This window comes from Lonchura striata, chromosome 8 (assembly GCF_050655825.1).
Source record: "Lonchura striata isolate lonStrDom1 chromosome 8, ASM5065582v1, whole genome shotgun sequence".
In the NCBI taxonomy this organism is placed as follows: domain Eukaryota; kingdom Metazoa; phylum Chordata; class Aves; order Passeriformes; family Estrildidae; genus Lonchura; species Lonchura striata.
This window is the reverse complement of record NC_140710.1, coordinates 22,216,235-22,232,301: the sequence shown is the minus strand read 5'-3', so window position 1 is coordinate 22,232,301 and position 16,067 is coordinate 22,216,235. Positions and strand designations below refer to the sequence as shown.

The 16,067-nt window shown below is 36.9% G+C and overlaps 1 protein-coding gene across 4 annotated transcripts in view; it reads left to right on the top strand.

Moving 5' to 3' along the window:
• Nucleotides 1–11,549, top strand: part of NEK7 (NIMA related kinase 7) — a 63,327-nt gene extending 51,778 nt beyond the window's left edge. For 2 of the 4 annotated variants that reach the window (XM_021547419.3, XM_085586010.1), the window contains exons 9-10: nt 3,103–3,216; nt 9,476–11,549. In XM_021547419.3, the coding sequence (XP_021403094.1) occupies nt 3,103–3,216; nt 9,476–9,586 (225 nt within the window). In that variant the 3' untranslated portion in view covers nt 9,587–11,549. Of the gene's footprint in view, nt 1–1,725; nt 1,752–3,102; nt 3,217–9,475 lie in introns of all 4 variants that reach the window. The other 2 variants (XR_014956925.1, XM_085586011.1) reach the window with 2 other exon arrangements.
• Nucleotides 11,550–16,067: the final 4,518 nt, after the last annotated feature.

Here is a 16,067-nt window from a genome sequence, read left to right as displayed (position 1 = left end):
TTGAATTACTGTTATATAAAACCCTCACAGTTTAAGGTTAATTTTTCTTGTATGCTATATGAAATTAAATTGCTGGATATAAATCAGTAGTACTTTACTGAAGAATTTTTTAAGCTTGCTGCCTTAATGCTGGTAGAGTATATTAAACACCTATGTGAATATTGCATTTTTCTTTGATGTGATAGATAATCTCAAAATACCTAAATAACTCAGTTCCATTGATTAACTCAGCATCTTGAAATACCATTCTCCTTTGATTTTAGAGGTTTTACCAGGATGCTATTTAAGCTGAAGTGGGGTAGTGTTTGTTTTCCTTCTTGAAAGAATAAAATAATTATTAGGACCCTTGTTGTTGATACATAGCTACAGTGTTGGGCATTGTCTTCAACTATAGCTTTTAATTTCTTTTAGAAGTGCATTTAGTTGATCTGCAACATACCAGATATTTGTGGTGGGTTTTCTTGTTTTGTTTTGGAAGTTTATCTTGAGCATTTATCTGTAATTTTGAAATTTAAGTTACAGAAAATTCAAAATACATGCTCAGCATTTTTCTCACTTAGTATTTTTTCTTAATTATTGGAAGGTGATTACTTAAGGTTCTTCAAGACTTGTGTGGACTAATGAATGGTGTTCTTTAATCTGTGCACTTTTGTGCTGGGTGTCTTTCTGTGATTTGTCTTATTGCCTGCATTTTAGCATGTTTTATTATGTTGATTTCATGGTGATGTGTGTTCATATATACTCTGGATTGTCTCCAACTTAATTGGAAAAAAGCTGTGGCAAGTTTATCACATCTCAGTAAATGCTTACTTGCCGGTAAACACTTCAGTTGCATTTTAATTTAGGTTTAAATGAACTTGTTTTTAAAAATTATTTATTGTGTGTATAACAGTATTATTCAATCCTCACTGTGTGGTCAATAAGATTTTGCAGAAATATGTTTTAAAGTCTGAGTTTTTTAGAGCCCCAGGTATTTCTGAAATCTCAAAAACACTACCAGTGGAGTTTTAATTGATATGCAACAAAGTAGACTTTACTAATTAAAATCAAGATGCTGTGCTTTTGCTACATGGACCTTTACATGGAAAAGTAGGTCTTACACATTTCCTTTTATTGTTCATCGTAGCAATTGCATCCTTACAGGGTTGTAGGTTGGTGGCTTACAGTTCAAAAAAAAAAAAAAAAAAAAAAAGAAAGGGAAAAAAAAAAAGAGAGAGAGCGAGCTGCCACCAGCCCTGAAGACAGACAGTGGGCTTTCGTCCCTCAGACACCCCCAGAATACTAATCAGCAAAGTCAGACCCTGGAGGTCAGGGAGCAAGTCAATCATTCTAGCGATCGTCTCAGTGTGGAGGATCAAATTAGCCTGAAAAATTCAGCTGCTGGGAGGAGAGGGCGAGCAGCTGTCAGGGGCAGCAGCGAGATGCACTAATGAACCAGATGAATAGTGCAAAAGCTTGAAAATAAAAACAGGACAGTTGACATTTTTCATCTGTCAAAGCAGGAGATGCATGAAAATATAGTATTCCCGTTTTAACTCCTTAGGGGACATTTGGAATTTTTTTAACACTCGGCAGCATTCAAACAAAAGTACTTTTTAATGAACACCTAGAGTATGAAAATGAGTATCTGTGCATTTATTTAGAATTTCTGCATGCGTACAGATCCTGCAGTTGATTTTCCTTTTTTTCTTTTTTTTTTTTCTTCTTTTCTTTTTTGGTCTTCAGCTTGCATTTTTAACATTCTTTTTAAGGTAAGAGACAATGTAATATAAATACAAAAATTAACATTATCTTAGTAATACAGGCTGGGAGGAGTGTAGGGATGGAACTGTAGCATAACAGTTATTTCGGGACCATTAAAATTTTTTATTTTTACGTGAAGGTAATATGAAAAAGTGCTGAATTATTTGAGAGCAAATTAATGAGATATATATATATAAAAAAGGGAATTTTAGTAATTCTTTCCATACATTTTCTGTAGTGATATTGATGTTCAGACATGAAAGTGTTAAACTTCTATCTGGAAGACCACAAGACAGATGAGAGCCATTTTCAGCTTGTCCTGTCCCTGCTGAAGCTCACTGAGTAGCACAGCATGGACTAGCGTGTTTCACACACACTCTGCCTGTCTGGGGAATGTACACATTGTCCTTCCAAAATCAAACTTATTAGCACATGTAGAAAAGGGTGACTGACTTTGGGGCAGCTCTGCACTCAGAGCAGCATCCGTGCTGCTGCAGTTAAAAGATTTCTTAGGCTTTGAACAGAACGGAGAGATTTTAAATGATTTTCTAAATTTCTGTTTCAGCTAGCCATAGCATTTGTTTCCATCTCAAGTGTAAAGTTGTAAAATTGTCTGGAAATAAAGGGTAGGTTTATTAATGCTAGTTTTAAGCTGATCAATTAGTGCTCTAAAACAGATTTTGTTAGTTTTGTATTGTAGTTGCAAATTATTGCCATAGGTGCCAGTTCTGTGCTTCTGATGGAAGTTTGGGGATTTTTTTTTTTAAGTGTTTTTGAAGAACATCCTGAATTACAAAGATTTTGGGCCTGAGATTTTGGAAGCATAGGTGATAACTTTTTCTTGCTTTCAAAACACCCAATTATCATGAAGCCTAGTGTCATGGCTGTGGAAGGTTACAAAATCTGCTATGATTATCTAGTGTTATCTACACAACACATTGCTTCAGGTTAGATAATGTTTTCCTGTAACTTATGTGTTTTCTTAGCAAAGGTCTTCTGAGGAAAAGTACAGGTTTGGATTTTATTTGTGTCCCTTGTGGTGCAAGGACCCTCAACTCTCAGCAATGTCATAAACTACTGAATTTCCCCTCATAGTCTATTAATAAAACCCTAACAATGTGCAATTCAGAGACTGCACTATAAGGACTGTGACAGCTATGGTTGTATGACATAGAATAAATACATACACTGGTTACAAGAGTAGTTTTGGAACTTCTGTTATTATCACTGCAGGGCTCCCTCTAAGCAGAGCATTGAGAGTCATTAAAAATCACTTTTGATTTGTTACTATTACAGATTTTATTACAAAATAGCTTTACTTAAAAACGCAAAAGAAAACTGTGCATTTTCTTTAAACAGATGGCTGCACTGCAGAGTCCCTTTTATGGTGATAAAATGAACTTGTACTCTCTGTGCAAGAAGATAGAACAGTGTGACTACCCACCTCTCCCTTCAGATCACTATTCAGAGGAAGTAAGTAATTTTCCTTTTCATGGGCTGGATCCCCAGTTTATGTAAGCTGGCATGCTTCCAGGGAAGTAAATGAACTTGTGTGATTTTATGTTATTTGCAGATTATGCCTGTAAGTGTTTGCTTGTTGAACTCACTCAAATGTTGCTGTCAAAACAAGTCTCTCATGATTTATATTTGAGGGTATTAATGATGGAAACGTCACACTATTAGATTCTTAATTTCATTGGGCTTCCTTGCAAGTATGACAAAATGCTTTCCCAGAATGCACAGTGATATGTTCCACATGCCAGGATGGGATAGAGCCTTACATCTGTAGGGTCTTTTTCTAAAAACACAACTATACACTTTTATGTTGCACAGTAAATTAGTGTACTGGCCCTGTTCCTCTAGGGGCCTGCATTAAAATAGATATAATGTAACTTAGTAGTAAAAACAAATTGTTCAGGTCCCATTTGTCTGCATTATAAAACTGGGATGTGCCATTCAGTACGATTGAATGGCAGTTTTTTTCTTTTGCAAGGAGTGGTTCTTGACAATACTGAGAGTAAATTTCAGAGAAATACAGACACACATAATATAATTGATTTTGAACAATATACTCCTGTAAATCTCAGCAGTGTTTGCCTTAAGCTGAGAGCTAACAGTTCTTACTGTCATTAGTGCATTTAAGGGGGAGTACTTGCTTCTATAAGCTCTAAAATGAAAAGAAACTAAACAAGATAAATATTTTTCTTAGTGTAATAGAATGAAAAAAAAAATCCTTGCTTGTTAATGTTCTGAGATGCCAGTTTTGAAATACTTTCCCACTTTGAAAAGAACAGGGCAAACTGATAGAAGCTGTAATCCAAAGAACAGTTATTAGTAACCAATTCTAACTGAATTCAGACTACATGAATTAAAGATTACTTTGAAAAACCAAATAAACACAAGCACTGAAATAGTTTTAATAAACATAAAGCATTATACAATTTCATTTATCGAGTAGGGGTTGTAATTCTGAACCTTAAATTTTCTTGCATTTACAGACAATGATTGGACTATTAATAAAAGATGACTCCTCTGTGTTTTGTTTTGTATTCATAGTGACAATTTTCCCCTTTTATGAAGCCAACTGGACTTAAAAAGATAATTTGATGATGTTACAAAGGATGAAATAATGATCTATTGTGTAATTTATACACTGTAGCTCTGTGGGTTTGCCGATTGGTCATTTTACCTTGGCCATTTTTAATTATTATTTATTGTAGACTCTAAATATGGCAGTTCATCTAACCAACTTCAGAACTGGAGGCCTAGAAATACAGTAGGGTGTGAACAATAATGCAAAATGATAGCGAGAATGTCAGGGGCCGTTCTTTGTTGTGTCATTCATGCTGTCTTCCTTTTTCCATGAAGCACATGAATATTTCACATATCTGCATCCTCATCCTCTATTCTTCTTGACTAATTTTCAGACTGTCTGAATTTGCATTTCACATGGTAGCTGATTAGGAGATGCCGAATGCAGCAGTGAAGCCTCAGCAGGCGGTTTCCATGGTGACCTTCAGCAGGATTTTAATGATGATACCACTAGTGGTTCGTTGAAGTTGGCCTGCCTGCAAGGCTACTTTGCTGCAGCTAAGTGTGAAGTGGGAGATGTGGATTCCTAGCCAAGGGGCAAATATCAAAGTCTGGCCCAGATAGAAGGTCTTAGAGTTTGGGTGGGGAGAGAGATTCCAGCTTTTCCTTACATCTCTATAGGTTTTTTGTTTTGCAAACACATGCAAAGCACAACGTGTTACTTTCTGTTTATTTCAAAGCAGACTTGTATTTCTGCAACTTGGATAAGGCAGTTATCTGCAAAATACATGTAAGTTATTCTTAATGAGAGAATCAGTGCTATTAGAGGTATTAAGATAGGTAAGAAAACAGTTTCTTAAAAGAAGCCATCAGTTAAGGAAACTGTAATGGGAATATTTATATTCTGCTATGAAGACTTGTGTCTTCACTAAGGTACCTGGAAAACATACATTTATTGCCTATTGCACTGAAATAAACCATTTTTAGCTTGTACAAAAAATACTGTGCAGGCATGAACTGTAAAAAAGAGAAACAAACAAGTGTGATCTGTCGTATTAGAATATTGTGCTGAATGTTTTACCTGTGCTGGAAATACGGATGTTGAACCTGTAACCAGGTCGGAAGTAAAGATAAGGGATCACTGAATAGTGAAACCCACTTCATTTTTTACAAAAGAGAATTTTCTGAAATAAAAACTGAGTGTTGATCTCTGCATCCTCTAATATAGGAGTGTGAATACTTTCATTATGAAATATAAGACAAGTGCTTTTTCAAAAAACTTTTTGTAAATAAATTTTAGTGAGTTTTAAGGTGTGAAATTTTTTCTAAGTTTTGAAACTTGTGGAAGAGAAACATGTTGGTAATTGTGTCATCAGAGAACAGTGTGACAGAAAGGTGCACCTTTAGATGGACAGATGGGTAATGTTTTATAAACCATTGATTAGAAATCCTGATAGCATAAGATGAATTTGCACAAACTATTGCTTCAGTGGTAGACACAAGCCAAGATTTTCAAATGCTTGATAACTTTAGACATCTCAGTTTTTTAATATTCTTTTAAAACATCTGGTATTCAGAATCAGTACTCAGCATTTACTGAAAGCTGTTCTGCTTTTGGGAATTCAAAGCTGGGGCTCCCTTGCCACCTCCGATCAATACTCTTAAAATCTTGTCAGCTGATATTAGTATCACACTGTTTTCATGCTGAAGTTTTAAAATCTTCCCTTTGTTTGAGGTGCATTTCTTCTAAAGTCCATTGCCAGCCTCCTACCCAGATGTGAAAGCAGAAGGAGCCAGCAGGTCCACAATGTTAATGTTAGCTGCCAGCAGGTCTTGAAAAAAGCACTCAGAAAAGGCTTCAAGAAGGTGTTATTCAGAGTAAGAATGGTGGTGTGTGTGGTTTTTTTAATCCAAACTTCCCTATATGAAAATTTTTCTATTTCAGCTGGCTAACAATGCAAAGTACTTGCCTGTCATATTTCTGTCTTTCCCCACTCCTCCTGACTTGAGTGATAATTTTTATTTCATAGCTGAAAAACATGCTAAAGTTAAAGAAAGTGTGTCCCACTGCTCCAGTGTCAGGCTAAGCTCCAGGCTAAAGCCAGTCACTGTGCTAAGTGCACAGAGGAGGTTAAGAACAATAAGCAGACAAAGAAGTTTGCAGCTTGGGGAGGCAACAGGAGGTCCCTCTGGCTCAGTCTGCTGCCTCTTGGCCAGTCTGTGCCAGGTAGTAAAAAATTACTTCTATCTCTAATGATAGTCTGATTTTAGATCCCAGTGCCTCTTCCCATGACATTGGTGAGCTTTCTGATACACTGGAAATTTTATTACTACTAGAGGGGGCTGACAGATGGATTTCAGGTTTATTGAAATGGATATTCCTGTAGGAGTAAAGGATCAGTACTATAACCAGTGCTATCCAGTGCCCCAGTTTCAGTCCTGAAAGCTGTGTTCCCATGTAACTTTTCATCCTGTATAGCAGAAATAATTCACCTTCTTCCAAGGGTTTGCTGTTCAATTACAAGGCTCAAAAGAGCTCAAGGATTTTGAAATTACTCAGGAATCTGCACTATTGTTGTGCAGTGTCCCAGGCATGGTCAACTCAGCATTCCTGCCTTACCAGTGAGATTGTGGACCTGCCAAGGGAGGGAGGGGAATAGAAGTACTGCAGTAATTGCAGAGACTGCCATTTAAACAGGTCAGTGACAAGGCTTCTCAAGTGCTCAACAGGTAAATTTCTTCAAGATCTATTTCTGCTGCTCTACAAACAGTAAAGTATTGATAAACAGCTAGAAAAATCAGGAGAAAGAACACTCTGCTTCCCCTCTGATGGTGGCTTTGTGGGTTTTAAACTTCCAGTTCCTTTATGAAGACTGTTCACTGTATGCAGTTCTGTTGAACAGATGGAAGTCTTCACAGAGAAGGAGAGACATATACGTTTAGGATTAGATGTATTTTGCAGATAAATTACACCTCTATTCTCTTCACAAAATGTTTGCTTACTTGACTCTGATTTCAGGCTTGATGATGTTGGATGTTCTTCATTCTTTCCTGTTCCCTGTGCAGGCTGTCTGAGGTGTTGCATGGCAAACTGCTCATCTCTGCTTACACTGTGCCTCCTGCTTACCCTGTGTCCCACCTGCTTCTTCTGCAGGAGATTGTTTGGCTTGCATGTTTGTATTACACGCTGGCAATTATTATTTCTTGTAGTAGCTAATGATTTCCAGCATTCTGTTCTTCAAATGTTCGGGAGTTATTGCAGGCTAATAGTTTTTGTTGCCACTGGCATTGTATTTTATTTATTGACTGCCAGAAGCAATATGATGGCTGTTATAACTCCATTAGTCAGAATATACGTAATGTGTTTTAAATGCAAATAGCAAGTCTATTACAAATTATTTTGATTTAATATGTTTCTTTTCAATCTGGTAATCTGACCACTATCTTCAGAATTATCTCATTTTTAAATATTAAGCTCTTCTTGCTAAAGAATGGGATGCCTAATGACATAGATTTTATACTGTTGAATACAAAACACATTATATACAGTTTATCTGCAAGGGCTAATGGACAAAGCTTTATAGAGTGGTATGCAGTGCTTCTTCCTTAACTTCAGGAATTCCTGTTCCTGTGCATTTAAATTAATCTTCAGAAAAGTGAAAGGAGTATAATTATAATATAAAATCCTTCTTGTTCTTTTTCTAAAAAGCAGGAAGGAAACTCTCCAATGGCAGGTTTAAAGAGGCAGACTATATTACTTTTGAATAATGAGGGTGATGAAGTCGCTCTATGTTAGTTGCAATAATTACAGATTTTTTTGAATAATCCTACCTAGTAGTACTGGCTGGGAGACCAAACCAAATTTGATATATTACCATAGAAGACTGGATCACAATGTGTTTGTTGGAGTGTCCTCCCCCTCCGTCCCCACCTGTCCCCAATGTTATAAGGAGGTCCAGGAGGATTTGGCAAAGCTACTTAAAAGCATAACGGAAGATCCTCAGAGTTGGTTAAATTGTTATTGCAAAGCACTGTGAACATTTCAGTAAGTCAGTATGAAAGAGGTATGTTCCACATTGAAAACTGCTTAGGAGATGCACACAATTTAAAATAGATGCTCTATCGGAAGGTTATCCGTACAATATATTAAGTTGCAGTGTCATAAATTCTTAGGCATATTAGTGGAGGAAGAAAAGCCTGCAAATGTCCTGACAGTTTGTGAAGGCAATGAAAAGTATGGAGGTGGTGTGGAAGCTCTTCTGGGTTGCTTATGCTGAATGTCTATTAAAAATTAAAAACACCCATTAGATTATGGTGCTTCTGGAACTATGGGATTTTCTGGTCATAGTGATTTGTTTATTCCCAGATAGAGACATTTGTGAATATTTGATAATTCTGTGCTTCTTTACATAAAGAACACTATAAACAATCTGATCCTAAGGATATCAAGATGTAGCCCAAAACTTTTTTTTTCCAGTATCATGTCTTCAGCAGTGGACAAGTGGAGTAACAGGGCCAGTGTGATATGGTACTTGCCCAAAATACTTTCTCAGCTTCCAGTTCTATGTTCAGATATTTCCACAAGGGTAATATCTTATAACCTTATAACCTTATTACTTTATAACAGGTAACCCTCAGTGGGTTTAATTTGTTCTGTAGCTGAATTGAATGTGTGTGTATTGGTAGCTCCTGGCAGCAGGAGGTTCTGAGGGTTAACTGTGTTAGATGGAGCACCACTGCCTTTTGTTTGTTGGGCCCTGTCAGGCAGAAATGCCATTTATTGCTGGCTAACTCCTGTATCGGGACTGAATGAGCAAAGCAGCCCTCGTTTACCTTCGCTCTCTGCTCCTTTCAGTCTTCTGGGCATTGCAGGCACAGCCCTCCAGAAACACGGGGAATTTTCTATAAACTATGAGGGATTGGACTAAATGCGTGTCTAAAGTTGAAAGGATTATGACTTGAATTGTCTCATCAGTTTTTCTGGCCAGCAGTGCAAAATGTAGAAATCGGGGAGCGCGTTGCATACGTGTTTGCATAAGGCTGCGTGCAGCGTGCGAGCAGAGAGGGAGGGCTGCCCGTGTACTTGTGCAGAATCCCCGTTTGCCTAATTTTTGCCAGTTGTATTAATTTGAATTTGATAATGCACAAATCCTGCTTGTAAGAAGGCCAACGCTCCTGTCATGTTCTCTCCCTCTGGTAGCTGCGACAATTAGTTAATATGTGCATCAACCCGGATCCGGAGAAGCGCCCAGACATCACCTACGTGTACGATGTAGCGAAACGGATGCACGCACACACCGCCAGCAGCTGAACAGCCAGAGAGCCCCGGCAAAGGAGCAGCAAGAACCAAGTGCTTTAAATAAATCATCCCACCTTTCCGTGTGTGTTACACAAATGTAATTATTTGGAGCTTACTGTTGTGCTTTGAATTGTAAACCAGTTTATATACAAGCTTTTTGTTTTCTGTTTATTTCTGGGTTTTGTATTTTTTTACTAACGTGCAGTTGTACAACAGGTTTAAATATGTAAAGCATAATTTCAAGATGCTGTGAACCGCTGCTTCCATGTTAGTGGGTTCAAGTATACTTTCTGTAATAACAAAATTGTATTCGGTTGGGCCTCAGTTCTAAAACACAGTTGCACTTTTGCACATGATGCAGATATTATGCTTAATATCAAGAAGCAAAATGTCTGAATCTCTTGACTTTTTAGTAATTTATGGAAAGTATGAATCAGCACAGTTAACTTTAATCTTTGTTCCAAGAGGAACATAATTATTACAGGAGCTTACTGTATTTTATATTGAATTGTAGTTTGCAGTTCTTGCTGTATGAGTAGACAAGGAATATAATTAGTTCTCTGCTTGCCAAATGGAATGGAAAAATAATTTCAGGAAAAATTGTCATGCTGAAATTCTTGTAATGTCCCCTTTTGATTTGTTAGTTTCTCATAATACACAAAACATTTGTTGGAGGTTTTCTGGGAAAATGTAAGGTGTTGGTTCAGCAATCAGGTCGTTTTCAATAGACTTGTGCAGCACTGCCCTGGGGTAATGGGAGTCTGCATAGTTCAGTCTTAAAAACATGCAGATGCTTCTTGTAGCCAATAGGGTTCTTTTGTGGCTGTCCTTTGAGGAAGTCTGATTAAAAGATGTGATCTTTAAGTTACAACTTCCCAACTGTTTGTGTATATGTCACTGTTTGTAGATTTTGTGTTTAAAATAATTTGAGTTACCTTACAGTATATTTAAATTTCAATTTTTTTTTCTAAATATTGAAATCTTTTGGCAAAGATACAATAGTCTAGTATAACACAAAATATATTCTACATAAATATATGATCTTTGTGTACTGTATCCTGAGACTTAGTTTTATATTTAGCAGAAGTAAATTATAGCTTTTATGTTTAAGATACAGTTGCCACGCCTTAATTTGGAAAATAATTATATATGCAAACTGTCTTACAGATACTTTATTAGTTTAAAAGGAAATGCTGAATATTTTTGTTAGACCTTAGTGCCTTTTGGGGTATGCTTATATAATATTTTTGTTGTTAAGGAAGGAATGTGTCTTGTTTTTAAATGTGGTAAACATGGAGAGTAAAATGAAATTCCTTGAGTTTCAAGACTGAACTTTTTTTATGGAACTGTCAAAAGGTAATTATTATCAGTGATAGCAGCTAGGGAGCTGTTACTGTCAGTTAAGTCTTTATGTGGGTAAAAAGTTAGTTCAGATAAAAGCAGAAGTATGTACATACATATATAGATTCTAGATGCTGTCACATCCCTGCATTCTCAGATTTTTTTTTGCTAGTTTGTTTCTCTGAGCAGCTGTAATTTTTATTTGATATAATGCTCAAAAAAAAAAATCTGTGGCGTTTATGTTCAAGGCAGGGTCAGGATTGTTTTTGTATTTTTTAAAACTATAAATACTATGAAAATTGTATTTGGAAAAAGAAAAGGGGAGATTTTAGATGGTATGTGCCAGATCATCAGCTTATCTTAATACATACTTTTAAAATTTTTGCTTCCAGGTTTTGTTGGATAAATTGTATAAAAATGTAGTTTTATTTCTCACTTCTGAGTGCACTTAACCTTATAGTACTTCAGTGGAACAGTTTGTTGAAAAGATGTATTTGAGAAACTTTGATTTCTGTTTAGCAACCTCTAGATTTGTTTTCATTTATTAAATGGCTATATAATTTAAAACATGATGATTATATTCTGTAACAATGTTTCACATCATAGAATTAAATGCTTTGTATTGAAAAAGGCAGCACAATATTTGCTTGAATGCCAGATTAGTTCTTAATTTGCACAAGTACTCAAATAATTTTTTTTCTGAAATGTGCTAGAACATCTAAAAATCAGCAAATGCAATGCAGGCTATTTGTATCTAATATTATGCATAAAGTATTGAACTTTTCCTGCCAGAAACTGCTGATAGATATCCCTCCCCTGGAAGGGTATGCTGAGTAAAAGAATATGAGTTAAGAGTTAGCAAATGTGCACACTTAAGCATTTAATTTTTTTTAGCAATGTGGGGGTTTCTTTTTAGTACTTATGATTAAATATTGTGCTGAGGAAAAGAAATAGTTGTTCCTGACTTAGTCTGTGAAATGAATGGTGCACCTGAGTTTGGTATCTGACTTCTGTAATTAAAAAGCCAGTGTCAGTTAATAGAACTGCTTACATACGTGGGGATTGTAGAATCTCTCCCTAAAGTACCTGGTAACATATTAAAATGATAAGTCTTGTTATAACACTCCAGTGTATGCTATGTGCTTATAAAATGTTTTCTTTTATAAATCACCATCCTATTTTTCATATATTGATAACATTTGGCACTATTTTTTTAAGCTATGGCATTATGTGTTTATTTCTACCCAAGAGTGTCTGACCAGCTCCTCCTTTTATTTCAGTAGTGCTCCAGTATTAACTTGTGTCGGGGTGAACTTTTTTGTGCTTTGCATAAAATTGACTAAAATCCCTTTGTCTCGAAAGCTCCCTTGCTGTGCAGTAGTTCAATAGAAATAAAACATACAGATATTAAATGTAGTGTAAAAATTATACTGTATCTATGATATTTTTTCATACTTTTCTTTTTTAGAGAGATATATATAATGTTACAGTAGATGCTGCCTATCGTGTGATGCTGCCTATCAGCTGCTTCCAGTAGTTGATTCTAGGTGAGATTTTTGACTGTAACAAAAGATAGTACACTAAAAAAAAAATTCCTTTTTGTATTATTTGTTAAAAGATTATTTAAAAATACTACATCCAGTATGTTGTATGTTTTAAACTAAAATTTGAAACTAAAATTTTAAGCTAAATTTAAAATTATTTTCAATATTGAAATATGTGATAAAGCATAAAAATAACAGAGCTCCCATTATGACCCCAGTCCTGTGAGCTCTTTTTTATATTTCAGCTGGTTTTTATGTAATTTCAGTAATTTTGAATGAACCACATCTACTCACACAAATAAACAGTAGTCAGTAGAGTAGGTAGAAATTATGTGCTCAGCTCACTTTGTATACTCTCTGCATGTCACTGGTTTGGTAGCAGGGAATAATTTGGTTTTTTCCCCTGTTTTGTTGCACTCCTAATGATCCAGCTCCCAATTGTATGAGCAGGCAATAGAAGCGTGTTGTCTTTTTGTAATGAGCAGAAACTTTAAAAACATGCCAGTATAGCAGAAGATGAAATGCAGTATTAGAAGTGTCTGAGAAGGCTGGTGTTTTATTCATGCTCATGATTAAGAAAGCCATAGAGTGAAATTCTTGACAGAGGCTTGGAAATGGAGAAGAACTTTTATGCCAGTGGTTCTCAGATAACTCTGAATGGGACCCAAAATTGCAGCGATGTTTGTTTGCAGCAATCTGTCTGCTTAACCCCTTATCTTTGCTGTGACATGGCAGTGGTGAGAATGTTAGCAGCCGAGTTGGAGCATTGCTGAATGCTGCTTTGGCTGTGTGACCTGGTAGGAACAGGAGGTGACGTGAGGGAGAGCTGGCGGAGGCCTTCTGGTCTTGTTTTGTGGAGACATAAAGGTACTGCATGGCAGAGGTCAAATCACTGTTTTTTCATCATTTTTAATAGTCTTTAATAATCATTATCTATTTCAATAGTCAGAATTTTCAACCCAGCCATATCCCCACATTACCTAGCCAGTGGCAGTGTTGGCCTTTTGAATTTCTGATCTCTGGTTTGATCTGGGTGAGTAAATCTTTCTGTCAAGGAGGGAGATAGAGGTGTGAACCCTGCTTGGTAGGGTGTTACTTATGTTTCTGAACATGACTCAAATATAGATGTTTAGAGTTCTTTTTTAAAATTCTTCCCTTCTCTGAGCCTTTATTCCCTTTCCTGATGCTTTTAAAAACGTATTTTCCATTCATATTTACCACTAAAGTTCTATGACTCCTGGCTTCTGCTTTGTCAGTCCTGTTGTCAGCCTTACCCTCTTCCTGGTTGAAGTCCTCTGTCTAGTTTTCCTAGTAGTCATTAGTTTGCATCTTTCTTAGTATGTGTGCTAAACTCAACCCATTTCAGTCTTTTCAAATTTCAGCTCTCCCCGTGGGCAAGCCCAGTTCCTTTCCCCTGATCAGTACTTCAATCCTTCGTTCTTCATTCTGTTTTTCCAGCCCAATGCTTGTGATTTCTAGTTTTAGATAGATTTTCTTAGTGCCTCAATCATTCCCATGACCTTGTCTTTACTAAATACTGTTCACTTTATTCTCTCTCATTTCTAAATTCCCTTTCTCTGATCACTACCTGCTCTCTTTCAGCTTATCTGTCTTTCTCTCTCCTCTGCCCTGTCACTCACTCCTTTTGGGATCTCCGGTCTATTAACCTTTTTGACTCCTTCATCTTCACTGCTGCCTCCTTCCTTCATTGGCCTCACTTCTTTTTACTCACTGGTCTTTATTTTTATCTCTGTCTGCTTCTCTGTACATGGTTTCTTTGGCTGCTTCTCACACTGTCCTGTCTCCATTCCTCCCTCCAGACATAATCTCTTGTAATTTCTTAATTTCCATGCCAGCCTTTCTGAATATCAGTTTGCCCTTTTTATTTCTGTATCTTTTATGCCTCTCATTCCTTTCATTGAATTACTTCTGCCTTCAGTAGCAACCAAATTTCTCTTTTTATCTGTCTTTAAGGAGGTGGCACCATCACCATAACTGTTTCTGGTTTTTAATACTTAGTCATTTTTTCCCCCCTCTCATATGATTTCATGTACCTAAACAGCCTCTCTCCAGTTTGTTTTTGGATTTTTTTCATGTTGCACTTTATTTGAATGCCCCAGAAATCCAGTGTTTCCCCCGCCCAGTCTGGTTCTCCCGTGGTTCTACCTCCAGGTTATTCCTTTTGTAGCCAGCCAGCCTCAGACCTGTTCAGATTCAAAGATCTAATTTTTATTTCTGACTCCCTCTAGACTATTTTCTAACATCCCTGACAATTTTACTTGCCTGTTTTCCAAGGCCAGAACCTTTCTATCTCTGACACTTCTCCTATGCCTGCGTATCAAATGTCTCAGAGTTACATGTATCAGAATCCAGTCCTCTTCACTATCTGTTCTTTCTTTTATCTTCACTGATTTAACCTCTGTGCCATTTTGGCTTCTTTTCTCCCTTCAAAGTATCAAAATTGACAGGACTAAACTGTCATTGGTCTTTCACTGTTTTGTGTGATGAAGAAAGAACTCCACCAAATAACTACTTGTTTTGTGTTTTAAAGAGACCCGAATCGCACAAATCTGATTTTATTTCAGTACTGTAGAGTTGGAATAGATTGTTTCTCCAAGTATGTCAAAAGTCCTCAAATTTGGGCCTTTAGTTTTCTGTTATTTCAGATAAAGAGGTTTTTCCCTTAATTGCTTTGTATTTACTCTGTGTAACTTCGTCTTGTTGCTGCACAAACAGCTAAGAGTTGTTTTCCTGCTATAGCAACTTGATTTCAGTGCTTTTAACGATTGCTTGAAATAAGAAAATGCCTGAGAGCTTCCCTGGCTGGACCCAGAGTTGCTGTGCCACCCAGACCCTCCAGGAGCAGGACTGGGCTCGGTGCTCTCTGCTCCTCTACCCACGCTGCCCGAAGGTAAAGCCAAGCCAGAGCTGCCCCTGTGGTGGGTGCATGGTTTTCTGGGTGGGTGCATGATCTGATTCCACACTTTTAGCAGGCTTTCAGAGGTGGAAGATTTTATGTTTGCAGAGATTCACTGTTGGTCAAATTGTCTGGCCTTTGCTCATAATTGTCCTGAGATATGTTGAGATTGAGAAACCAAAATCTTTGTAAAACTGAGAAGTTAGCTGTTTTGGAACTGGAGGTTCCAAAGGGCTGAATGTTACATTTGGTGTGGGTGTGCACACATTTATTGACTTTTTATTTACACCAGGGTAATTATTTTGTTTTAGAGGATCTGTTGCTTGCTGGCACAAAAAATTCTAGTATTTTTTGGGTTTTATATTTATTCCTTGTTCCTTGCCTGTATCACATTGTGCAGTTAATTCTTCTACAGCTGCCTTAGTGGTAAGTGTTGGCCTTACTTCTTTTGTCTAATTGCAATTTTCTGTCAAATTGAATTAAAAATAGGAAATAGAGTCCTTCCTGATAGTTCCACTTGCTTTTCATTTAAACCCTAGCAATAGATAGAGGTCTCAACCAGGAAGAGAAAGGGTCCCCAGGATAAAACAGATGTTCTGGGATTCCTTATATCCTTTCCACCTCCCAGTCCCTGTTTCTCTGGCTTCCCTGGGACACTTGCAGGGAATATGGCACTGCCAGTGTATCGAGC